The sequence below is a fragment of the Colossoma macropomum genome, unplaced genomic scaffold (genome assembly GCF_904425465.1).
Source record: "Colossoma macropomum unplaced genomic scaffold, Colossoma_macropomum, whole genome shotgun sequence".
Classification (NCBI taxonomy): domain Eukaryota; kingdom Metazoa; phylum Chordata; class Actinopteri; order Characiformes; family Serrasalmidae; genus Colossoma; species Colossoma macropomum.
In genome coordinates this window covers 47,224,732-47,251,884 of record NW_023494792.1, presented here as the reverse complement: position 1 = coordinate 47,251,884, position 27,153 = coordinate 47,224,732, and the positions used below count along the sequence as shown (strand labels likewise).

Genomic DNA, 27,153 nt, shown 5'->3' with positions numbered 1-27,153 from the left:
AGTGAGACAGAATGGGAGTAAATAAATAAGGAGGAAAAGGATAGAGGCGGAAAAGAGAGGGGAGAGAGACAGAGACAAAGTGAGAGATAGCAAGAGAGCAGAGAGCAAGAGAGAGAGAGAGAGAGAGAGAGAGAGAGAGAGAGAGAGAGAGAGAGTAGGGCTTTAACAGGTGTGCTCGTTTGCTCTTCTTTTGAAGGGGGGATTCCGTTCCTCTAAAGAGAGAGAAAATAATTAACACCTCTGCGGTTGCCATGCCAACGTGCCAGTCGGAGCTCCGAGTGTTCCGTGCCATAATTAGCTCAGTTCGGCGGCGCGCTGTAATTATGGAGCACACGGTTCGGCTGCCCTGCCTAATCCGCAGCTCAGAGAGCGCACATTTACATATCCGGTGGCAAGATACGAGCAGGGCTGAGAAGGTCAGGAGCACGACTGGAGATACGGAGGGAAACAGCGCTCGAGGCCTACGAGGGCCTTTCACCTAAACTCTCTCTGCATCTTATAGGGACACTCTGGCATTTTTCAACCTATTCTCTATCTGCTGTACCTGCAGCAGGCAGTCCATTACCACAGACAGTCATTTCACCATATTTCACTGTAATCATAAACGCAATGAAACCCCACTGACTTGAAATACTCTAATAATAAAAGCCAATGGGTCAATTGTAACCACAGCAAAACCCAGAGACCACTTGCATAAAATGTCTTAAGTGAAAGACAAAAAATGCATTATGCATTGCAAGAAGCAATTTCCTTCTCCACGTAATTTGGCCATCACCAAAAATGTTGTAGATTTCAGTAGTCTTATCATGAACTGAATTAGGGAATTGGGAATTATGGAAGGTAATTCACTCTGGAATTATTTCTTAGCAGACTTGCAAAAACGGCAGACATTACAGATTCTTATTTGATTTAAAATCACACATCTTGTCGATCACTCACAATGCAGCACCTCCCCAGGAGAAACTAATCCAGCTCAAATAGGGTTTAAGTTTAAAGGCATAATATATGGAAATTAGTTTTCCCATGATATGGGCCCTTTAAGATAAAAATATGTGGTTTCAAAGGTACCAAAATACTCAATACTGAAAATATTTAATACACTACACAAACTGTGCTGACAAACATCAGTTTCTGCTCCATTTTCTTTTTCTTCTTTCTTTTCTAGTCCTCCTATCAGTGGTAGTTACAGAAATCCCCGCCTGTAAGCCTAGAGGGAGAAAAACTGAAACAAGCCAAAATGACACCAATTACCATATTACAGATGTTACACAGGCAACTGCAGCTGAAAAGCAAAGCCAAAGAAACATGCAGGCGCAAGCAAAAACAGTCAAAAGAGCAGCAAATGCTTAATGTGACACAACATATCAGATTCAGTGGGCTACATCCTAAAAGAACAACTCTACCAAGTGCAGTGAGAGAGTCTGACACAGCTTTACACACTAATATCCACTTACTGAAGATGGGGATTGCTGGTCTGTTCTTTCCATGTAGCTGGTATTTACACATCTTACCTGACCTCAGGAACACACCACCTGTATTTGTGTCTTGTTTTATTCAGTGACATTTCATGTCCATTTATTTCCAGGCAAACCATGGAAGAGGACCCTCAGGGTAGCCTCAACGTGAACTTCTTCAAAGGCATCAGGAGATTATTCATACATGCGTGAAGCAAATGAAGATTCAAATACATCGATATACAGTATGTAAAAAAACATTCAACAGAAACAACTAAATATAACACTGATTTTTTAGTATTTAGTGTGTCCACCATTCTCTGTTATTACAGCCTCCATTCTTTTTGTAAAACCTACTTTTAGTTTTTCAGAGAATCTGCAGGGATATTTTTCCACACCTCCAAAGTTCAGTCTTAGTAGTTGGTTGCATTTGCTGTTTCCCACAGTCTAAGAAATCCCAAACACATTCACTAGTGTTGAGGTCTGGGCACATCAATGTTACTATGATAATCTGCTAACGAGCAATGAGGGGTAAAAGTGGAGGGGTGAGAAGACCCTGCTGTGAAACCAATTCACACCTCTCCACCTCGCTGTGCCAAGATAAAATGGATATAAAACTGTGTACTGTGAACTGCCACAATGAAAAACAGCATTGAAATGCAATGAAAACAATTTCATATATGCTGACTTATTTGATCTCTGAAAAATCCAGGTTGCAACTGGTTTTGTAATTCATGCACATTTCTATCATACAAATATATTTCATGTTACTAAAGAAAAAACTGCATAGCACAAAAAACTGAGTGATGTCTAAAAGAGGTAGAAAACTGAATTTTAAAGTTTGAAAATTAAAAGAGTTAAGATTTGGAAGCTTTTGGGCAATTTTGTTGTATGCTGTATATCCATTTGTAACAGTTTTAAGAAAAGAAAAACAGCTGGTTTGTACACATTTTTATTTCTCTAATAAAAGTGGCATATATTATGACATAGCATTGGTAATTCTTCTATGTGTAAAGCCCACTGCCAACAACACATATCATGAGAAGTAAACATAATTCTCGACAGCGGTCAAGAATGTGTTTCGGAACAAAACACTGCATATGTTTGCCTTTTTTTCCAACACTTAAAAATGAATAACTTGTACTTAATGGCTACATTGACTGGAAATTAAGCGAATGAAAGGGTGGTCTCTGATTTATGAACAGTACTGCATATCTATGTATTTATATTTTTCTTACTTTTCCTTTGCTTCTTACATGCACCCAGTGGATAATCTCCAGATGCCTATGAGTAAATTCATTTAGGCTACTCTGAGGGTTCTCTTCCATGGTTTGAGTGGAATTAAGCAGACATGAAATGTCTTTGAGTACAACAAGACACAAGTGGTGTGTTTTTGGGGACAGTTAATATGTGTAAATACCAGCTACAAGGAAAGAATAGACCAGCAATGATCATATATATATATATATATATATATATATATATATATATATATATATATATATATATATATATATGTATATATATATATATATATATATATATATATATAAATACACAAAAGTGGGAGTATCTAAAACCACATTAAAATATTACAATTACATTAGACATACTAATTGTGTATAGTTGTATAAATTGATATACAAATAAAATCATATCGTCAATGTCATATAAAACCTGAGAGTGAGTCTGACATAATCAGCTTTATACAGACCCCAACCAATAACCGTTTAAGTGGATGATGGATTGCTGGTCTGTTCTTTCCTTGTCGCTGGTATTCACACATCTGACCCCAGTAACACACCACTTGTGTCTTGTTTTACTCAGTGACATTTCATGTCCACTTAATTCCAGGCAAGCCATGGAAGAGGGCCCTCAGGGTAGCCTCAAAATGAATTTCTTCCTAGGCATCAGGAGATTATCCATACATGTAAGAAGCAAACAGAAATTTACAAGCATATCGTCAAACCTCTTCTTCTTTTTTCACACTGTTTGAAAGTGTCAGCTGCTCTTTACATTGTATATATATTTCGCCACAATTGGACCAACAGAAATGGTCCAAAATTGACTTGGAATAAAAAGTTCATTGAAAGTTAAGAACATTTTTCCAGGCTCCTATAAAGTTACTTTTTCGGAGATCCAAAGTTCTGCTCTTTTATCAGCACTTGTGTTCTCAGATGCTGGTCTTGATCAATATGAGTGAAGTTGTGCCTAAAGAAGCATGCCAGTGTACTTCAATAAATTAGTTTGCAGGGTTTGAAAAAACTATCTTGGATGAATGAAGCCTTTGATTATGTGTCCTGCCTGCTTTGGATGAGTTGACCAATGTGAGCAGCTTACCAGTTATAGCAAATACCAGTTATACTTTACATGCACATGTATAGTCATGCAGTGGTGCAGTATGTAGGAGTCACGTTTCACTGGTTACACCAGCCATATGTGTCGACTAAAACAAGATATAAAGATGAAATAAAATGACTCACAGAGAAAATATTTTTATATTTAGGTGATAGCAGATTAGAGCTATTGTAAATAACTTGCCGAGAGCGAAGTCCGGTGCCATGACAACCATGTTGCAACTATAGGCTACATTTCAATAGAGATTTTACATTGTTCCTGCTATTACATAAAAACGTGCATATGCCAACTCTGTTGAGATTCTTTGGGTAATATGGTTAAAAGCCTTCCTGACCTTTGAGCTTTAAGCACTAACTCATCTGCAATTTGCTTCTTTTATAGTTAAGGCCGAGGTCATGCTATATATAAAACTGTAATTGATTTGTGAGTGGAGCTGACAGGCAGGCTATGAGAATGGCAAGCTCAATATATGTCTCCTAGCAAGTGGATTGAAATTTCTTTGCCATAACATATATATGCAGGTTTTGTGGTGAGCTAGCAGAGCTGAAACAAGTCAATAGTAATTTGGACCTGACCGGTGAGTGACATCTGATGTTCGATAATCATGCAAAGATCAATATCTTTACTGCTGATGGTCTGAAAGTATCCATGTCCTGCAAGAATGCACAGTTTATGATATAATCTTACAAATCTGTATCTGACAAATGATGTAAGACGTGAATATTTGGTGATGTCTTGATTATTATTATTATTATTATTGATGTACTGTATAACTGTATTGTATATATTCTATGTACTGTATTATCACCTTACTCCTACATCCAATGATGCTTTGAATGATGTATGGGCAGAACTTCCTGTGTACACAGACTATATTAAATGCTAACAACACAACATGAGAAAAATGTGGGAATGAATTAAAATGTAAATAAAATGTAAATAATAAGCATGTTGGGATACTTTAATGTCTTTGTTTGTAATCTATCTGTCAACAGAAACCTGATCCTATGTGAGAGAAACGCTTTAGTCGGAGGGGCCTATATTATAATCTTACATAAATCACTTACGCTAATGAAGTCATTTCAACTTTTAATTTTGTTCACACTGTCAGGTACAGACATCCAACCATAAAGTAATGCAACTACATAGCAGTATTTAATGTACAAATCTGCTAATTTGCTTTTTTCTAAGCCATTGCTAATGCTCCTCATATATTAGCACCAAGCTAGCAGGTTAGCTCAGCGTTATGTTGGATTTTGATGTCAGCTCTAGTTTAAATAGAGACATTTAAGCTCATAACAGGCATGCAAGTAACATTTTCTTTACCTAGTATTTCTCAGTGTTTAAATGTGGCTTGAAGTATTTTATTACTGGAGGGTCAACCTGTTAGCTGTTTAGCTTTCTGTTAGCATGCTCAGCCTACTCTAGTGATGGTAATTGGTTTGTGAGTGGAGCTGATAGGCAGGCTATGAGAATGGCAAGCTGAATATATGTCTCCTGCTTCAATTTTGTTTTTTTTTGTTTGTTTTTTTTTTTACCTTTTTATATACAGATCAAGAACATTCAATCTTTTTGAAATAGTAATTTAAATGTGTGTACACCTTTAAAATAAAAAAAAATCATTTTAAAGGTTTCAGTTAAGTTTTTTTTTAAGATCCATTTGTTGAAAGATTCTGCAGCATCTTCTTGATGGTAGACCTTTTGTGTAGAGAAATCCTGGAGAACACTTCCACTCAGACTGCACTAAGGGTGAGGGTCTAGAGGTTTTTTTTTCTTACAATGGTGTTGGTTAGCTTGTGCTGTCTTGATGGAATCGTGAGCTCAGAAGTGTACAAAAGCATATTGGATACAAACCTGCAAATATCTGCAAAGAAACTGCTCAAATGACAACAATCTGAAACAAACCAGCCGCATTTTGAAAGGATATTTTGCCATAAATTACATTTGTGGAATTGTCTGTTTAAAATAAATGACACTTGGCTTGATGTTTTATTACCCACCGTAATGAACTTAATAGACTTTTAAGTATGGCACAAATGTCAAAATACTTTTTGCAGGGCATTTTATATCCATATTTTGTGCCACGATGTGATGACAAAAGGAAACCTGAAAAATTACTTGAAACATTTTAAAAAAGACATGTATTTTTAAGTGGCAAATTCAGCTAAGAAGGACTCTAGCATAAAGGGACCCACCAATGCCACAGACATCTGTGGTCATGAGTCCAGCAGAGCACAAAAAGACAGGTTCTCATTGGGTGCTCGGTCCCCAGTGGGATGGTCATTAAGTGTTGAGTTGAATCAGGTGTGTTTGAGCAGGGAAATCACTAAACGTTGCTCGACTCTGAGCCTCCAGACTGGATCTGGTACCCATAAGTTTGTCTCCACTGAGTGTTAGCAACTACAACACTGTACAGCTGTCAAGCTTCAAGCTGCAAGCCCAGGATCTAAGAAGGGCCCCTTCTAAAATTAGACCATCTCTAACAGAAAGATGACTTCACCACTCAAAAGGGCATCCCCCTTTTCAGCTGTCGGCTCAATCAAGAAACGAAGGGGTGGAACATTGCTTTGAAATGCTAATAAGAGTAAGAAGCTTCACATCTAACGTTCAGCAATTAACGTAAATAATGAATAACATGGGACAGTTAGATCATAGTTTGTGATGTTAGGTTGCGTTTAAGGGAGTGGATTTGTTCGTTTGACAGAGGCCATTTGGGTGGAAGGGATTTGAATGAAGGCCTCCCCTAGAAAGGTGTCAGTGTCATACATCTGCTGTTCTATCAGTGTGGCTGGAGAAAAACTATATGTTACTTCAAGATTAGCCCACATCAGGGCAATGTGTGAAAGTCACATTGTGTCACATGTGGCTTTAAACTGCCTTCACAGCAAACAATGATGTGTGAACAAAGGTGACACGAGGATGTGAAGGTGCATGCAAAACATCTGCAATGTAGGACATATCACCAAATGCCTCAGAGAGAGAGAGAGAGAAAGAGCGTGCAAGATAATAGACGGAGAGAGAGAGATTCTGTATTAATTAAAGGTTTTCTCTACAACTATATGTCCAAGCCATGTCAGGACTTTTTGAGCAGGTAGCGCTGGTGCTATGACTATTGCAAATTGCAACTTAAAAAATTGTAGCAATGACATAATAATTCTTCTAAAAAGTATCAATCTCGAATACTGGATGAGTTTGTCATTTTAACTGTGAAAAAGAGTGGTATTAGTATTTAAGTAGTGTTTCTGAGATGAAAACCATGCATGAACCCACACCAGCAGGATTTATGTATGCTTGCCGTTAGATTTCAAAACAGGAGGCAAAATTGTTCATTTTGCGAAGGTATGGCTCAGTGTTCAGCGAATGTGAGTTTCAACTTAATCAGTTAATTCTTAGAAGATATATACGGTAAAGACAGCAATGATAGCAAAGACAGTAGACACACATAATTAGAATGGTTCACAAATTTTAGAATTCACTACAATTACCATGGGCACTAGGACTTAGCAAAATAGTAGAATAGATGCGTGTAAACTACTCAAAGTTCATTCACACACATGTGACTGTGATCTTTTTCCATATTCACAAACAATGAATTTCTTCTAGTATGTCTGACAGTTGTCGCACTCTAAAGCAATTTATAACCATTTAGGAACCATTGGTTTTAACAGTGTAGGCATACAAAATGCTTTGTTATGCTAAATAACTGGCATTTTGGCTTTTATAAAAAATATATCATATTGTCTGTATTGTAAGAAAGAATCAGTTTAACCCTTTGCACGTTCCCCTCATTTTTAAGAAATGGTAACTCTGGTAACTATAAGAGGAATTATTCCTAATGTAGCATCTGTTAGTTGAAACTTAAAAGGTTTGCTTTGTAAATTTATACTGGACCATTCTTCAAGAACAGTAACAATGTGAAGGGCAGCTGGCAAATTATCAACAGCAGAGATGATAGACTGTACATTAAAGGTGTGCTACATCCTAATCTATTTAAAACAGAGAGAGAGAGGGAGAGAGAATGTGGCCACCCTGCAGTTGAAGTGACTGTATGAGCATGTGTAGTCAATAAAAGTGTGTTGTTTACTGAAGACTAGGTGACGGGTCAGACAGGATCTGTGTGACTTAGACAGGTCATGAGAGCACCGAACAGCCGACCAAACGTTTTCCAACACATCTGCTCTGTCTGAACAGAAAAGGCAAGCCAGAAACTTTCCACTGGAACTGGACCTAAAACTAGCCTCCTCCTTCTGCCTTTAAGACATGAAGACAAAGACACTAATTGAGAGTTATTTGTAAGAGTTCTGTGTTTACTCTGGGAGAACTTTAAGTTTGTGTTCCTTCCTACTCAGGGACATTATGTGCTATCATGGTGAAAAGGGCAAAATTATTTCTGTTAAATTAAATGAATAAATCATGAGACGTGGTGTGTTATAGTGATTTCACCATGATCTGGGCTGTTACTGTGTGTGCCAGAGAGTAAAACCCTCTTAACTGTGAAAAATCACTTCAACAAGTTGCCTAAAGTGGCTTTTGTTGTTTTTTTTTTTTTATTTGTCTCTTCATTAATTTATCATTATTGTTATGAATTAAAAAATAAAAGAAATAAGTGTGGGCCCACTTGTGTCACTGAGGGCTCAAGAGGTTAAGTAACCAAAACACACCCACAGAATTTCCCTTCTACTAACCTTAACAGTAAAAGTTCCGCAGTTCTTCAATAAAGAGCAGCTGCAGGGATAGCACCTACTTTGCATCTTTGATTTGAGTTACGTCCATCACGCCGGAGTCTAGCACACTCTAAAAAGTTTTTACTGGCCCCGCTTTCAAGCAGGGCAAGCAGCCATGGCTTAACATGCTCCGCGGTGAGGCAACGGAATCTGAGAGTGGCGCTAACGCAGTAAACCTCACTGCCGTCCAAATGATGAAATGGGATTTTGTTCTATTAAGTCCACAACACGAGCCCTCCGGCTTGTTCCGTCCCATCCTGCAGCATTTATGTAAAGCAGACGGAGCACAGGGCGGCCTGCTAGCGAGCTAGCGCGGCCTGACAAGTGTTTTCACTTAGAAGTGGAAACCCTGTAAAACAGAGCTGGTGGAAATTTTTAGGTCTCAGCAGGAAGATGAAAGGAGTCCCCTGTCCGAGGGGGGTGTCACGTGAAATCTTCAATGCACACTCAAGAGCTGTGCATCCTATAACACTTTGGAGGATGGGGGGGACTCTGTGGGGTAACACGTGGCAGAGGGCCTTGTCAAGTTGGCCAGTGGGCTTTAGTAAGTACACTGAAAAAAAGGAGTGCATTGAGTTGCTTGGATTCAGATGTGTGCATCATTTTATACATGAATATTTTGTCGGCAAAAGGTAAGGCAAGTAAACTACAAGACAAAGCAGTGCCGTTGTAATATATTTAATTCCTGTGGTAGATTTGATCATTTACATTTTTTGTACAAGCAACCTGCACATCTCGGCTACAAATGCCAACATCAACGTTGTTTCCAGCACTTACTAATTATTAACTATTTAGCCAAAAGAAGCAGGATTGCAAACGTTACAACTAACCCAACAGGCTGGGTTAACTGTAAGAGACCGAGGGGCTGGTTGTAACAGGTGTTAAAACGTCTGATAGATCGAAGCAAAACACAATTAATTCAATTCTATATTTTTTGAGCCAGATGAACTTTCCGGCCTAACTACTTAAAAAATTGACATATTTCATTTACATTACATTTATAGAACATTTTTGATGAATCTACAGACTTATCTAACCCCCTCATGTGGAGGCTGTACCAGAGCCAATTTATGAGGATCCTGGCCACTTCCTATGTCCCCCATTATTTCAAAAACATGACTGCAAAATGCCAGAGGACGCCCGTGAGCAGGTCCTCAATGAATGGAAGTAAATTAAAAAAGTTAAAAAATTTTTCTAATCACTTGCCCAGAACTTTCCTTCAATTTTTGAAGGTAGAAGGGTGTATTTCACTGAAACATTTCCTTTTTTCTACAGCAAACAAGTTTTGGGCAGCAGTATGCTAGCATTACTGCTACTGAGTGCTGACTGGTTGGCGAGCGGAGAAGCTCATTGGCTGACAGCATGGAAGTACATGAGGCGCTGTTTTAAACTTCTACAACTCGAGTACAAAAGTTCTTAAAAAATAACAGCGGTGTAAAAATGTTTTATGCTATTCTGTGTTCAGGAGACAATGTTTTCTTTTACATAAATGATGATTTTGCTCAAATGCTCCATCTTAGCTCATTCATTTTGGACTCGCTCAGGAGCACCCTCTAGGGTTTGAGAAACCCTGGAGACATTACAGAGTGGTAATTCTCCTTTCTACAAGTTCTCTGGCTGTGCTTTAGCCTGGCTAGCTCTCACTGTGAGTTTGATGTGGTATTATATTACAGCAGCTGAAACGCTGAGTAAAATAATACATGAATTCAGTGACTCAAACACACAACTCAGTAATGGGTTAATATTGAGAAATATCTATCTGTTTTCTGTCAAAATTAGTAAATGACACTGCTATGAACACACAAGAAGGTGACTAAATACATGGTCTTTCTGAACCTGTTCAGCTACATAAAATATCCATGTTACATTTTACCTCGAGTTAGTTTGTGATTTGCTGTCCCCTACACATTTAAATCAAGTCAATTTAGTCCATCATTACTTTTCAGTGTGTGTTAGGAGCTGTTGGGCCAGCCAGCCCACGTCCTGTCTAAGCCATGCTAAGTGGGATGACTAGCTAGCTTAGCGCCACTGAAGTGTTAAGCTGCACTGATCCTTTGGGAAAGTTGGGTAAATTAGCAGTGAGCAGCAGAGCATGTTTTTAGGCTACGAATGAGAACAAATACTACACAATGTGTGTAGAAGGGCAGTCAGGGAGAACACTGACAGCCCAGGACTCTAAACCTGATCACAGTAAAAGTTTAAAATGGTGACAAATAATAGTGAACTTAGCTAAAGCAAACTCTCCTGTGCGCTAATCTGCTGACTGATCTTTGCACTGCTCTTTCAGTCAGTCAAAAGTATATAACCAAAGCGCAGGATGACACTGATGATGTGTGAAGGAAGGAAATATAAATGACCTAATGAACAGTTACGCAAGGCGGCTAGATTATCTGTGAGCGGACCTGACAGCGTTATGCAACGTTAGGTCCAGACTATAATCCACATGGAGACTTGGACAAGGCACATGACCCAAACCTACCCTTCACAGCCAGGTGACAGACGACTCTGTTGTGAGTAACAGCAACATTGAACCCCTATACTGAAATAAGTAATGAACTTAATGGAATCAAATGTGTACATCACTCAGACATTCAACAACATATATTACATCAACACAAATCTTTCAGTTTATTTACTTTTGGCAATACACATTTGAATCAAGTAAATTCAATACAGTACATCCTTTAGTTTTGGCCTATAGAATGTCTTATTTAACCCCTTAAAATCTCAGGCCTATTACATCCTTAGACTTATTATTCAGTAGCCACACTGGCTACAGTGCAAACTGGCTGAGTTGTAAGTTACAGAATATGTAAAGTATGTAGAAGTATGTAATAAAGGTTTGGACCTGTCCACAGGGTTAACTGGACTAACAGTTGTTTAAAAATGATCATATACTGTACATAAAAGCAATGCCACACTACCCTGCTCTACCGGCATATGTTCAGTGTATCCTGTATTGTTGTTGGCCTCAGTTCTACGCCTGAACAGTTTCAAATTACAATGCCATTGTGACGGATGACTCAGTATAGCTTTTTCCTAAAGCGCGCGCCACTCCTGTGAGCAGTTCCCAGCAGTAGCTGCTCCTTTGGCATGGAGCTTCAGCAGGAGCAGCTTGTAGAGGTTCCAGTCAATCCCCCAAATGATGTGGCCCCGAAGGCTAAAAAGAGAGCTGCCTACCCCCCTTGACCTTTGATGTGGTCACACCCCTCGGTTTGTGTGGTTTCATGGTTTTTATGCCTACCCAGAAAAGGGCACATCAAATTACAGATGTAACATGTTCCTAGACCCTTATCAAACTATTCCAGCCCAATTGCATCGTTTCTTAAAGCAGTAATTAGAGTGGAAAAGAAAATATCAAGTATCCCAGGAATCCTGGAGAATCAACGGAAAGACAGCTAGGAGCTTCCCACAAGCCTTACTCTAGCCAGATCAAGGGCCTGGTGTATATAAATAAAGAATTGATCATAACTTCCCACGAATGCAGCGAACAACCACATCATTCACAAGCAGAGTTGGTGGACCAGCTGTGCATGCCACAGATGTTAAACATGCCGACAGGCCTCCGAGAGAGTTATTGTTAAAAATAAATGAATAAAATAAATAAACATAAAATACTACTAAGTTTTCACAGCAGTTCCAGCATTCTTTTACAGATGTCTTTGGTCTGTGTTCAGTTCCATTTCTACAGGCTTGTAGAGAAAACATGCTATCAACATGTTTGATGTTTGAAAAAAGATCATTTTCCCCACAAACTACATTACTAAATGCAGAAAATAATCAATGCCCTGTAGTTAGCTATTTGCAAACCATGGAGTTGGCAGACTGCCTGGCCTGTAAACGGTAGCTCATGTGAAAAGTTGACAGTGTGAACTATGCCACATCAAATCAAGCCAAAGAGTAAATGATCTTCATGTTCTAAGCACCAGTCAGCTCCATGAAGCTTACACTAGTCCATAAGAGAACCAAATGACAGCCATGAACATAAACATAGGGACATTTTCCCTGTCTTTCTTTTACATAACCACTTCTGGTTCCATACGGAGGCATTTCTGTCAGTGAGATGTACAAATGTGAACCCTTAACGTTTCTCCACTTAACATAAAGATCCCATACCTCTTGAAGTTTTTCCCAAGCCACCATATGTTCGTTTAAGAACCTATCATTTTCAATGGCAAGTCCTCATTGACAGCATAATTTAGTCCACCCTAACCTGTGTCTGGAAAGTAAACCCGTGAAGAGTTAAGGTGCACTCAGGAGGATATTTTATAGAACTACATTTACATAATTTTGCTGAATGGTGAGATAAGGCTCACTGCTGCCTCTGATCTCGCTCTTTATGTCCCTTTGTCCTTCACTGTATACCTTGCTTATCATAGCAGGTAAGATAAAAAAGAGGCCAAGCACACACTTTACAAATACAGTACAAGGTCACCACAAGCATGGATAAAACAGAAGGTTAAGATCATTTGTGTGTTTAGTTATTTCAAAAGTTCTACTGATAATGCATGCACCTATTTTAAGTGCTGAATATCCCTTAAAAAGTTTTTAGAATCCATAATTCCAGGTCTAATCTAATCATCCTTGTAGAAAACTACCCTTCTGAACCCATTTTAATCCAGTGCAGTCCCAAACTACTCTCTGCAAGAGAAAACTACAACTAGCAAGACAAATTTTCAGATTAGTTATGATTTTTATGGCACAAATTGTAAGAGGAATAGGATAAAGATAGGCCTTGACTACATCCTTACTAGTAACACTGTGCAATTGTGTGCATTCATTAACAGCTTAACAGCCACCTTTCAAAAGGATGCCCAGAAAGCTTTTTCTGGGTTGAGTAAATAACAGGCAAAATAAGAGACACGTGTTAGCACACTTATATCAGTTATCCCACATGATTTGCTCTCACACAATTGGAGCAGACTGTCAAATTAGCCCCCTCTAAAGGCTAAATGTGTAGCTCAGTCACATCTCTTCTATCTCTTTTGAATTTCTCTTCCAATATAACACCTTAAACAAATGTCTGCTCTTCTTAAATCTCTAAATCTCTCATAGAGCAACTTATTGTGGGTCATATGAATATTTCAGTTGTACATTTCCTTAGTGAAATTCAGATATACATGTATATTTTCAGGCACATTAATAGACAGGCCCTTCTCGTAGGTTCACACACATTATTGGGGGCCTATGTTGCACTGAACAACCTTTCTATGCCTGTCAACTATATTTATTCAGTTTTAAAGTATTCTGATTCCGTTTAAAGATAGAGAAACGAATTTATTATCATATTTTTAGCACAGTAACCCCCACAGTAACCTTTACTGCATTCACTCAACGCTGATATGGAAAAAAATAAATGACTGTGCATATCTTAGAAACCAGCGCCACGTGCAATCAAAATTCTTTTTATGATAATTTACAATTCTCGATTGGGCAAAAAGAGAAACGCAGCATTTACATAGCACGATTTCATTGGTCGGTGGCTCGGATTTGCAAATGAACGCAGCGCGTACTATCTAGACAGTAGTATCGCGGCGCGGTCGAAATAGTTCCTAAGAACGTGACACTGAACTGAGAATACAAATATATTATTGGTTTTTAAATATACACAGTGTCGCGCGCTGTATGTTTTAAAGTTTATGCGGGAAATTGGGTGTAATTTCGCGGTTGAGGTACGTGATTGTTTTGCAGTGGCGGAGGGATATTTGTTCGCACACGCGTCAAAATATTGGCGTTATAGGAGGCGGACGGTCCGCGCCAAAGCTCAGTCAGACAGAGCACGACTGAATCTTACGGCGGAACGCGTACAGCTTACGCAGCTAAACCCAGTGACATTGTGTTCATGTAGTTCGTTCACACCGGTTCGCCCGTCCTTGGTGTTTATCAAGAGGACGAGCATCACTGGATTTTAACGCTGAGGATTGTATTCGTTTTGTTTGTTTACCTCTTTCTCTCGGCGCTGGATCAGCACGCACGGCGGCGGTGATACTCTGTCAGCGAGGCGGTGCGGTGGGCGCACTGCACCGGGATCTAAACTCAGCCTCGCCTTGGTGCCTTTGACCAGCACCACCGCTAGTTTACTAAACTTTTTTCTGCTTTGGACTCACCTTTACCGCGAACAGAATAAAAACACACACACAAAACAGCGGGATTTCTTTTTGTATTCTACATGTATTGAAATATGTTGCTGTCAAAGTTCGGCTCTTTTTCTCACATCTGCAACCCAAACAGCATGGATCATCTGCCGGTGAAAATTCAGCTCCAGCCCGGTAAGTCTACAAGCTGCAAAAAATATTGATTTTCCCCGTTATCTGGCTTGGGGTAGCTGAACACTCAATTAAACACCAGCCTACTTTGCCTGCTTGGCTGTTTGCTGTGGCTGGATACCAAATGGATCCTCGCTCCCTACATAGGGCATCGCACCGGTCCTGCGGTGACACATCTAACTATAGTGCACTGTCTGTTTGGCTTTTCACACGCAAATAATGCGGAGAATGTCCGATAGTGAGCTATTTGGGATCCAGCCAGTGTTTCCAAGTTATAGTTCATTAGGCTTTGGCTGTTATATGAACCCATTGGCACCCTTGATGCCTGTGTTTTGGTTTCTGACCGCCCTGGATCTCGTATCATCACTACTAGCTATGTAGCTAGCGGTTACTATAGCGTTAATCTGTGATGTGTGACGTTAACTGAACTGAACTGGGATTTCAGCTGATTTCTGTGAACTCTGCTTCGTTATTGCAGTGAAAGTGGAGCCGGAGCCCTTTGAGAAGGTCTATCAAGTGGGCTCGGTGCTTGGAAGCGGTGGTTTTGGGACGGTGTACGCCGGCAGCCGCCTTTCTGACGGTTTACCGGTAAGAGTGACTCCCTCGGTCGGGCGGTCACAGCGGCGGAGCTGCTAGCTACTGTCGCTGGGCTGTTGGACTTCAGCCTTTAGCCACGCTTCTCGAGAAGATTTGTGTACTTAGGTTGTGTTTTTCGTTTTTTAGGTCGCCGTTAAGCATGTGGCGAAGGAGAGAGTCACGGAATGGGGTTCTATTGTAAGTATGCAGAGCCTTTTTTAGTTATATGTCTATTGAAGAGGTGTTATTTGGAGGGGTTTATTAAAAAAATCTCTGATTCTCTCTCTTTCTGCCAGAATGGCGTGATGGTGCCTTTGGAAATCGTGCTGCTGAAGAAAGTGGGCTCCTCGTTTCGAGGCGTCATAAAGCTGCTGGACTGGTACGAGAGGCCGGACGGCTGGTTAATCGTCATGGAGAGGCCGGAGCTGGTCAAAGACCTCTTCGACTTCATCACCGAGAAGGGCGCTCTGGACGAGGCCACCGCGCGGGGCTTTTTCCGCCAAGTGCTGGAGGCTGTGCGACACTGCTACAGCTGCGGCGTGGTTCATCGGGACATCAAGGACGAGAACCTGCTGGTGGATCTGCGCACCGGCGACCTCAAGCTTATCGACTTCGGCTCGGGGGCCTTCCTCAAGGACACGGTGTACACAGACTTTGACGGTACGGAGACTACACGCCGCGCAGATCACCTCCCATGTAGACATTTTAGCTGTGTGTTGGGTTTTGTAATATGAGTGCATGGCATGGGGGTTCCCCCTAAATCCATGAATTTTTAATCAGCTGTGTTCTCTTTGAGGTTATTAGCTGCTAGAACAAGGGTTACAGAGTTAATCAGGGGGGTTTCCATAAAACTAACGAGGCAGTGATTTTTATTTAATGTAACATTATATAGTACATACAGGATGATCTGATTTTTGTCTTTTGTTTTGATGAATAATGGCCAGTATTTTTCCTACTGAGGCTTCATGCTGGCACACACACAGAGAACTTGGCTCGTGACGTTTTCTGTTGACATTTTTCAAAAACCTTTTTTCTGGTGCCAGTCTTTGCCACGTGTTCTTCCTCAGTAAACACCAGATCAGACCCATACAGTAGTAGTTGCTTGTTAAGGATGCCTGCATTTTCAGATTGACATACAAAGCAGTAATAGGGGGGAAAAAACATTTAAAGGTCGATTTAAAACAGATCTTATGCCACGTAACAGCTGTGTGTTGTGAAACCTGAGAGGGCAGGTCACGTGACGGCTCACGTTGCTCTTGCAGTTTGGTTTCAGCTCCTCCTGCCCCTCCTGCCCCTCTGGAGGAGGGTGGGACTGCTGTGTGGAGGATCAGACAGCTGAGCTAGGAGTGATGTGGCCTTTTCTTCCCCCCCTCAAGGAGGGTTTTTTTTTTCTTTCTTTCTTTCTTTTGTTTCTTTGCCCTTTTAAATTCTGAGCTTCCGCTAGAATCTTGAAGGAGGCTCTGAGTCAGCTGCAGTGTTAGCACATGATTGGGACGGGGGGGGCGTGAGGGAGTGGAGAGTGGTGACGTCTCTTTGTTTATAACCCAGTGTTTATTTCTCTGTCTGGCCTCACAGGTACGAGAGTGTACAGTCCACCAGAGTGGATCCGTTTCCACAGATACCACGGACGCTCGGCAACCATCTGGTCGCTAGGGGTGCTGCTGTACGACATGGTCTGTGGAGACATCCCCTTCGAGCAGGATGAGGAGATCCTCAGAGGGCGCCTTTACTTTAGAAGGCGAATCTCCACAGGTGAGTTTAGTTGTTTTTTTCCATGCCCTTTTTCATTGCTTATGAAGAAGAACTATAATATTCTGAAAATGTGTTACCAGATTCCTATTAAGAATCTTATAACAAGTTCATGCAATTACTATAGTTAATTACATGTATATGTATATATGTATACACACACACACACACACACACACACACACACACACACACACACACACGTATTATACAGCATTATGGAAGTCTTTCTCAGTGTATAGCAAGAAGATGCTAATTCTTCACTTTTTGCTTTTGCAACAGAGTGCCAGCAGTTGATCAAGTGGTGCCTATCACTGAGACCGTCAGACAGGCCAACGCTGGAGCAGATATTCGAGCACCCATGGATGCGTCCCGCAGAAGTGTCCAAAGCGGAAGAAAGCGACATTCGACTCCGGACCATCAGCACGGACACTTCCAGCATGAGCTCCAGCAAGGAGAGTCTTTGAAAGAAGGCCTTCACTTTAAGGAGTGGCTGGGACTCAAACGGACTTCTAATCTGCTGCCTTGCCATCGCTGGGCTTGCAGATTCTTTTTTTTTCCCTCTTGTAGGGAATCATAATTTATTACAGTTTGCTCTTCCTTTGTATCTTTTTATTTGTTCCTTTTTTATGATTTATAAATCGTTTCCTGATGGGGGAACATTTTGCCATTTGGGCGGACTTACCAGCACTATTTATTATTATTATTATTATTATTATTATTATTATTATTATTATCATTATTGTTACAAGGCTGGTTTATGCATCTGGCAAGCCTCCTACACAGATGTGGCTGCTCTCATAGAGCTTGGAGAACTTTTTATTTAAATGTTTTAATTTTTGATTTGGAGTGCCTTTTTGAAAGCTGCTATTTGGGGGCTTTCATCATTGCTTCTTTGTTTTCCCTTAAGCTGGTTTGTAAGTTGGCAGTGCAGCTAGCGATGGTCGCTGCGTGCAAATGACCAGCCAGCTTTGAGGGGGGTCTTACAATGGGGAGGGGTGACCAATAGAAATACTTGAAACGCACTCACTCACTGCGTCTCCTTCTTACGCTGCTCAGTCACATTTTAGCCTACACAGGTTGTCTGGGAAAAAAACTGTTCCTTTTTTCTTTTTTCTGAATGTGTATAGAGATTCAGTATAACCGCTGTACCTTCTGAGGGTATATAAACCCCCCTCCCCTTTACCCCTCACTCTTCTGCTCCTCATCCCACTGCTGATACTACGTTGGCCTGGCTCCTGGGTTGTGGGGGGCCTGGGTGTGAAAATGCACAATCAATGCAATATTCATATTTTCCATTTTTTTTTCTTTTTTTTTTCTTTCTTTTTTTTTAATAAAGTAATCTTGTACAGTGTGTGTGTGTGTGTGTGTGTGTGTGTGTGTGTGTGTGTGTGTGGGTTTTTTTTTGTGTACAGTTTTTCTTCTTTGCATTTAATTTATTTGTAACGTAGACATTCCACACTCTGTGGCTATTTATTTTTATTTATTGTCCATGCTTAAATCCCAAATTTTGCATAACTTTATATGGCCTTTTGTTTGCATTCCTGTTGTAATATTTTTTTTCTACATTTGGACAAGAGATGATGGATGCACTGAAGCTGTTGTCAATGTAAAAAGGAATAAAACAAGGTTTACTTAAATTGGAAGAGCTATGAATGTTATTTAACTTCTCTTGTTGGTCATTGGTTGCCTTGAAATGACTCTAATCAAAATTACATCATTGTTGTTTCAGGTCTGTGTAATCTCCATTTGCTAGATGGAAGCATTTTAGAGAATTGGGCTATTCTTGTCACTGGCTCCGTAGTCCAGCGTTAGATGTTCTCTCTCTCTCTCTCACTCTTTCTCTCTCTAATAGTTCAAGCTGTATGAAGCAGAATGGAGATCCTATTTTTATACAAAACATTTCAATTAAACTTTTATTTGTACAGAACATTTTGTTGTGTTTCATTGGTCTGATATAGGCTAACATGCAAAGAAATTGGGCTCGGGGGGAGGTTATCTTCATATTCTAGCCGAGGGGCAAAATAAACATTGGGAAAAAAAATACACTTGTACAGGATATGTCTAGTAGACCCACAATTAAGTCTACTTCAGGTTTATGAAAACTATATAGTAAGAGGTATGAGTCGCTTGTCTCAGTTTACTGGAAATACTGAGAATGTTTTGTCTAGTGTTTTTTCCCTCTTAATTATGAAATCTGAAGAAAACCGAAGCACACATCTGTGCCAGCAGACGGCATTCAACAAATTGGTTTTCCATCTAATAGCCGCCACAACATGAGTAGTTTAATTATTAGTCATAGGGCTGGTGAGTAAGAGGCCCCCATGAGTCAGTGTGTTTTCCTTGAACTGTGGGCAGAGGCTCTGATAGGAACATGCTGCCCCCTCTGGTGACATACTGCACTCACCATTAGGGTTTACAGGGTTACTACATTTGTAGTTTATTGATGCTGTAATTGGAATGTCTGATGAAGCATTAAATGCGCAATGTGTATTTTTTGTATTCACAGCATATTTATTTGAGTAACTGCATGCATATGCTGTCAAATGTCTGGAATAGAACCAAACTGTAGACAATGTTGCTGCTCTTAAAGGAAGACTTAAGCATTTTTTAATCTAATCTATGGCATCTGCCCGCTGGCTTCTGTTGAAGTATGTTTTGAGTCATTGGGTTTTGTGTTATCTGTGTTTGACCATATGAAACAGATTTAGCAGATAGAGATTAGGTTGAAAAATGCTGAAGTATTTCTTTAAGGACTGTGTAGATCATTTCTGCCACATACATGTACTGTTTTCAATACCAAATACTATTCACAATCATTGTTGATTGATCCAAAATCCCAAACTCAACCAGCCCTGGAGCAGGTTAGTCATGTAGCCTGGTTAAAAGTGATCTACTGTCACGAGACGGAAAATCCAGGGTTACATCGGACTAAGCTAAAAGTCGGTGGTGAACCCTGACTATTAGAGCTTCCAGAAGGCCTAATGTGATGTTTTTTGTTTTCCTTACAAACTTGGTCATAACCCTTTCGAAATCAAAACATGATTAGTTGATTCCACTGTCACTTACGTATTATGTGATTATGTTAGCTATGTTGTTAAAACTGACATGTTAGGCCTTCATTTTAGCTCCTGAGGTCTTAACCAATTGGACAGCTGCCATGGCTGTATTTTCCCTGCATGAGTGGAGAGAAATCAGTGACACTTTATTTTGAGTGGTCCTTTTAGATGAAACACTCAACAGATTCTCAGTAACATGTCAAAAACATATGAGGGTTAGGATTAGGTTTTGGGTTGAGGTTAAGATTAAGCTTAATGTAAGTAATGTTTCAACAGAACATCTACAGGATACTTACTTAAGTGTATCCAGATGCTTCACTGCTACTGGGAGTTCTGCTGCTGAAGTTGACACTTGCGTTCACTCGATCCCTCAGAGGGCTCATGTAACAAACTTCACTTTAGCTAATAAAGAGGCCAAGTTGATGAGGGCTTGTTAAAATGGTATTGAAAAATAAAGATGTCAAAAAGGCTTATTTGGGACAATGGCATAGAAGAACCACTCTCGGTTCTCAAAAGAACCTTTCACTAGAAGGTTCTTTAAAGAATTGTTTTTGCAAATGAGATGTTTTTTTGTTGTTTTTTTCTTTTTCTTATTTTCTTCACTCTTATCTTCAGAGTGTAATTTCTTTTTAAGTTTAATATCATAACAAATAATGGGATTTTGTTTAATTTTATTTTGTTTTGTCTTATTTTATTACCACAAGGCTGTAGCAAGACGATGACATCTGTTTGGAAATTAGAGCCCTGGGTAAAATGTATTGTCTTTGAGGCCCCAGGCTTTTGACATGTAAATGGCCCAGTTATCTGGATCAGGGGGCCTTCTGTTACGGCAGAGAGTGATCTCTGTCTCTGCTTCACCATAAAACAGCCATTAAACCCAGTCAGCATATGCCATGCTGTTTCCCTCTCTGAGCTTAGATCTTATCGGAGAGGTGTCTTATGTCATATATCAATGTTCCTTAATTAGATGAAGACCAAAAGAATAAATCATACAATCAGATCTGTAAAATGTTTGCGTTCTTCAAACCAGACCTCAAGACAGTGGCTTAATGAGATTCAGTCATAATTATCCTGTTTTTAATTAATGCTAGTTGAAATAGCAAATCAGCTATAAACATAAATAGCAGTCAACCCCATATATACACATACTGTTTGCATCGAAAAGCTGGTCAGACGCCGACAGACAGTTATTTGGACACTGATTTTCTTCCTTGCGTCAGAGTGTGAATATTAAATGAGTGACAGCTTGCGTGCTGGCTCGTGTTGAGTGCCTGTAGATCAGGGTTGAGCTGGAATACTCTTTAGTTCTCTGTGGCACTCGCTGCCACCGTCATACTGACAACCTGACAGACAAGGAGTAGGGAGCCAGATGGGCCTGCGGACCCTCAGAGTGCACAGACTGAGAGGTGGGTGGCACACTGGCATCCAAAGACTCTATCAGTATGAAAAGAGAAAAGAAAGAGAAGGAGATGGGGAATGAGAGAAAGAGAAAAGTAGAGGAAAGAAAAAGAAAAAAGAGGGACAGGAAGAAAGAAAAAGGGAGATGGAGAGAGGTAGAATGTGATAGAGAGGGATGCTAAGAGAGAAAAAGAAAAAGTGAGGGATGGACAACAAAAGAAAAACAGTGAGAGAAGGAGAAAGAAGGAAGATATAGAAAAGGAAAGGAAAGGGTGATGAGATAGTGAAAAGGAAAAAGAAATATGGAGTAAAAGGAAAGAAAATTAGGAAGAAAGAGCAAAAGAAGGTAAACACTTGAGAATGAGAGGGAAGGAGAGAGGGAGAGAGAGAAATAAAGAGAGGCAGGGAGAAAAAACGAGGTACAGAGATAGAACGAGTAAAGGAGAGAGAGAGAGAGAGAGAGAGAGAGAGAGAGATACTATTATGTGTTCATGTTGTTATTGTCATTGTTGTCATTGTTATGCTTTGGCAATACTGGACCTTACAGTTATGCCAATAAAGCTACACTGAAGAGAGAGAGAGAGAGAGAGAGAGAGAGAGAGAGAGAGAGAGAAAGAGAGAGAGAGAGAACAAAGAGAGAAGGAGAAAAAGAAAAGAGAGCCAAAGAAAGATGAAAATGAGAGTGAGAGAAAAAGGGGTAAAAGGAGATAAAAAGAAAGAGACTGTTGATACTCACCTGCTTATCTTTATTTAGCCAGTAGCACCATTAGTAGTCCTATTTATGTCTCTATACCTAAGTAGTCATAAGTAGTACTTCTGTAGTACTTGGCTTGTACCATTGCTTTCCCAGCACTAACTAATGCAGCACTAACAACCATTAAGCAAGTGGTGAAAATGGATTGCCAGACAGAGTACCCCTGCCTTCTGTATTCTGATGTTTAATCTGGTCTAAGACAGCTGACAGCACTAATCAGAGATTTTGTGATAGCCTAGTTAAATGCCTCTGACAGAGCAGAGCACCACAGCTTGCGGTCTAGTCAACTTCCGCTACCATGGTGAAGTGTCCCGGTTGCAGCCCAGTCAAACTGCTGTCACAATATGATGTCCCCGGCTCATGGTCTACTCAATTGCTGCTGGCACAGAGCAAAGTCTCCAATGTGCGGCCTGGTTAAACTTCACTACCGCTGTGACAAGTGTCCCAGCTAGTCATCTAGTCAAACTCTGTTGTCATGATGCAGGGTCCCCAGCTCATGGCCTAGTTAAAATCCACTGTCATGACATGACGTCCCCAGCTTGCAGCCTATCCAAACGCCACTGCATGGCACCAATGTCCCGACTCACAGCCCAGTCAAACTCTGCTGTCACGAGGTGAAGTTCCCAGCTTGGGGCCTAGCCAAATGCCACTGGTATGGCACCAATTTCCCGGTTCGCGGCCTAGTTCGATATCGCAGTTCCCGGTTCACGGCTTACTCCATTGTCATGCCGCAAAGTTTTCGGCTCATTGCCTAATCAAACTCTGTTAGCATAGTGAAAGGTGTCCCGGCTCACAGCCCGGTCAATCTATGCTGTCACGATGTAAAGTGACACTTCATTATCGCGGTGCAAAGTCCACGGCTTGTGGCATACTTATACTCCACTATCATGGCATAAAGTCTAGGCTCACAGCCTAATCAAACTCTGCTAGCACAGTGAAAAGTGTCCCAGCTCGCAGCCCAGTCAAACTCCGCTGTCATGATGCGAAGTTCCTGACTCATGGCCTAGTTAAACTTCATTGTCGCAGTGCAAATTCCCTGGCTTACTGCTTGCTCATACTCCACTGTCATGGGGCAAAGTTTTCGGCTTGTGTCCTAATCAAACTCGCTAGCACAGTGAAAAATGTCCCAGCTCGCAGCCCAGTCAAACCCCGCTGTCACCATGCAAAGTCATCAGCTCTCAGCCTCATTAAACTTTGATGTCGCAGTGCAAAGTCCCTGGTTTGTGGCTTACTCACACTATACTGTCATGGCTCAAAGTTAGACTTTGCTAGCTCAGTGAAAAGTGTCCCGGCTCGTGGCCCAGTCAAACTCCACTGTCACAATCTGAAGGTCCCAGCTCGTGGCCTAGTCATACTCTTTTTTTGCATTGTGAAGTCCCTGGCTCATGGCTTAGTCAAACTCTACTGTCCCAGTACAAAGTCCCTCTTGCAATGTGAAGTCTCTGGCTTACCGCATAGTCAAACTCCACTGTCATGTTGCAAATTTCCTGGCTTGCAGCCTAGTCAGACTCCGCTACTGCAGTGAAAAGTGTCCCAGCTCACAGCCTAGTCAGACTCAACTACTGCAGTGAAAAGTGTCCCGGCTCACGGCCTAGTCCACGTGTGTCAAGCTCCAGTCCTTGCGGGCCAAAACACTGCATACTTCAGCACACTGCCTCATTAAACACACCTGATTCAGCTCATCAGCTAGGAAGCAAGGCCTTCATGAACTGAATTCAGAGTGGTAAATGAGGGTAAACTCTAATCTCTGCAGTACTTTGCCCTGGTAGGTCCCCAGTTTGACATGCCTGGCCTAGTCAAACTCTGCTGTCATGATGCAAAGTTCCCAGGTCACAGTCTGGACAAACTCTGTTACTGCGGTAAAAGGTGTCCCTGCACACAGCCTAGTCAAACTACATTACCCTCATGCAAAGTCTCTTTTCCCTACTCTCTGGCCAGCAGGGGAAGTTCAAAACAAAAACAACTTACAAACATACCACAAACAGTACAAAACAAACAAAAATGCACACAGCGTTCTTACACTGGACACCTGCACATTCATGTTGCTTCTTGCTGTTGTTTAAGTCTTTCTCTTCACATTATCTGTTTCTTTTCTGCTCAGCCATGGCTCACCTGGTTTTTGGATGAAAGTGGAGGAGCACATTGTTTTTGCCAATGGGAGCAGATGGAGCACAGTGTGTATATGATGCAAACAGAAAAAAGGTGGGAGACGGGGTATGAAAGGGAGAGTGACAAGTCAGGTCATAAAGACCTCTGCTCGGACTTGCTTCACTGCTGTTGCCAGGCTTTCCAACAAAACACAGGCTCACACAAACAGAGTGTAAAGAGAAACGCTAATAATATGTTAGCAACGGGCCAGCGGCACACACGTAAGCATGACACATCAGACGTATGATGTCAGCCCGTCTTGTGGACAGAGAAGTTGCCATGCGTTGGGTCGAGGTTCAGTTTCCTCTGCTGTGTAGACACCAGAGCCACTCTGATAAATATTCGGACATTTCCCCCTGGAAAGTCCCCATGATTTAAGTCTGAAAACTGAAGCGTGCTGGAAAAAAAGAGGTTATGGTCAGTAAACGGTTCATGTGCTCAGATTTATGCGCTCGTGAATCTGAATCTTGACCGTTACAAAGTGCAGTAAGGAAGTCGCTGGATTTAAAATGTCAAGAGGGCCAGAAGATAAATGGATTGCTGAGAAGAATAGAAATCCTTTGTGCTTTACAGGAGGCCTTAAAGGACATGTAGCTCAGCGTACACTAATTTTATCTGTCATGGATTACTACCTACTATTATCATGTCAAGAACATGTGCATTGGGCATCCTGTAGTAAAAGTCCCTCCTAAGATGACAATAAATGTACGCACATGTATTAGAGAGGAAGAAATCATAGAAAGAGAGAACACTTATGCAAGCAGACGTACATTATGCATATGGTCTAATGAACCCTTAAAAGCTGAAACTTATTGCTTTTGTTTTGCTATAATATTCAAACGTATCTCGATCTTAGTGCGACATTTGACACGATAGACCACTCTATCTTATTAGACAGACTAGAAAACCTTGTAGGAGTAACAGGAACAGCTCTTTCCTGGTCCTACCTCACTGATCGCTATCAGTTTGTTAATATAAACAGTGAATCATCTGCCCTCACAAAAGTAAAGTATGGTGTTCCACAAGGCTCTGTTTTAGGACCTGTATTATTCACATTATATATGCTACCACTGGGCACCATTATCAGTAAACACAGCATAAATTTCCACTGATATGCTGATGACACTCAGTTATACTTAGCAAGCAAACTGGATGATAAAATTAAACTTAGCAAGATTGAAGACTGTATAAAAGATGTAAAAGACTGGATGTTGAGTAACTTTCTCCTTCTTAACTCTGACAAAACAGAGGTTCTACTTCTTGGTCCAAAAGCAGCTAGAAACAGACTGTCTAATTTAACACTTAAACTTAACAATGTCTCAGTTGCATCAAGCTCATCTGTAAAAAGCCTTGGTGTCATTATAGACCCTGATCTGTCCTTCGACGCACATATAACTAATATTACTAGAACAGCCTTCCTGCGTCTCCGCAATATTGCTAAATTGAGAAATGCATTATCTCTACAGGATGAAGAAAAGTTAGTTCATGCATTTATTACTTCAAGGCTAGATTACTGTAATGCCCTGCTGGCTGGATGTCCCAGCAAAAGCCTTAACAAGCTTCAGCTAGTCCAGAACGCTGCAGCCAGAGTTCTTACTAGAACCAGAAAATTTGACCATATCAGCCCAGTTTTATCAACCTTACACTGGTTACCAGTTAAATTTCGCATTGATTATAAAATTCTCTTACTGACTTATAAAGCACTAAACGGACTCGCCCCTCTGTACCTGAGTGAACCTCTCTCTCACTATGAACCATCACGCCTACTTAGATCACAAGGTGCTGGCTTACTATCAGTACCTAGAATTAATAAGGTTACGTCAGGGGGGAGAGCTTTCTCATACAAAGCCCCCCAGCTTTGGAATAATCTTCCTGTTAATGTTCAGGACTCAGACACAGCCTCAGTGTTTAAGTCTAGGCTAAAAACCTACTTGTATAGTCAAGCCTTTGGTAATTAGTTTTCCCTGTCAGTTCTATACTAACACTTTAATCTGTAATCAGTCGCCCATTACAGAACTGACACCCATTACAGAACTGACTCTTAGTTCTGTCAGTCACTCATTACAGAACTGACTCTCTGTGTGTTTTTCCTTTCTTTCTTTCCTTTGCCGAGTTGAACAGCTGCCCATCCTGTTCATTCTGATGCTGCTGCCTCTCTGCCTGGATCGGGTGCCACTGGACCGGCTTGACCACCATCAAGCTCCTTGCTGTACTACGCCGTGCAAACCTCACCCTCACAACCTGGCCCCACTGATGCTGATGCTGCCGCCGCTGCTGCTGCATGAACTAAACTAATCAAATTAATCATTGCTCCACCTGTTTTCCCTGTTTTTGTACTAACGATGTTTACTATCTGGTGTCGACCAGAGGAGGATGGGTTCCCCTTCTGAGTCTTGGTTCCTCTCAAGGTTTCTTCCTGTTCCTAGGGAGTTTTTCCTTGCCACTGTCGCCTCTGGCGATGCTCATGGGGGCTTGGACCTGGATTTCTTTCTGTGATGCTGATTTCCTTGTAAAGCTGCTTTGTGACAACACCTGTTATAAAAAGCTCTATATAAATAAACTTTACTACTACCACTTACTATTTCTGTTATTATATATTTAATTGCAGTGAGTTACACAAATGACATTTGCATTGTGTATCGACAGGTCTTTCGACAAATCTGCTCT

At 40.8% G+C, this 27,153-nt stretch overlaps 1 protein-coding gene across 1 annotated transcript; it reads left to right on the top strand.

Moving 5' to 3' along the window:
- Window positions 1–14,280: 14,280 nt before the first annotated feature.
- On the top strand, window positions 14,281–18,024 carry LOC118812392 (serine/threonine-protein kinase pim-3). The gene is made up of 6 exons (XM_036577375.1): window positions 14,281–14,805; window positions 15,281–15,390; window positions 15,526–15,576; window positions 15,675–16,038; window positions 16,954–17,130; window positions 17,410–18,024. Exons 1-6 carry the CDS (start codon window positions 14,718–14,720, stop codon window positions 17,592–17,594), a joined length of 975 nt encoding a protein of 324 aa, XP_036433268.1. The 5' UTR covers window positions 14,281–14,717; the 3' UTR covers window positions 17,595–18,024.
- Window positions 18,025–27,153: the final 9,129 nt, after the last annotated feature.

Coding starts and splice junctions, on each gene's coding strand:
- LOC118812392 (XM_036577375.1), top strand. CDS start 14,718: ATGTTGCTGTCAAAGTTCGGCTCTTTTTCTCACATCTGCAACCCAAAC. Junction 14,806..15,280: donor GAAAATTCAGCTCCAGCCCG/GTAAGTCTACAA, acceptor TCGTTATTGCAG/TGAAAGTGGAGCCGGAGCCC. Junction 15,577..15,674: donor TCACGGAATGGGGTTCTATT/GTAAGTATGCAG, acceptor TCTTTCTGCCAG/AATGGCGTGATGGTGCCTTT.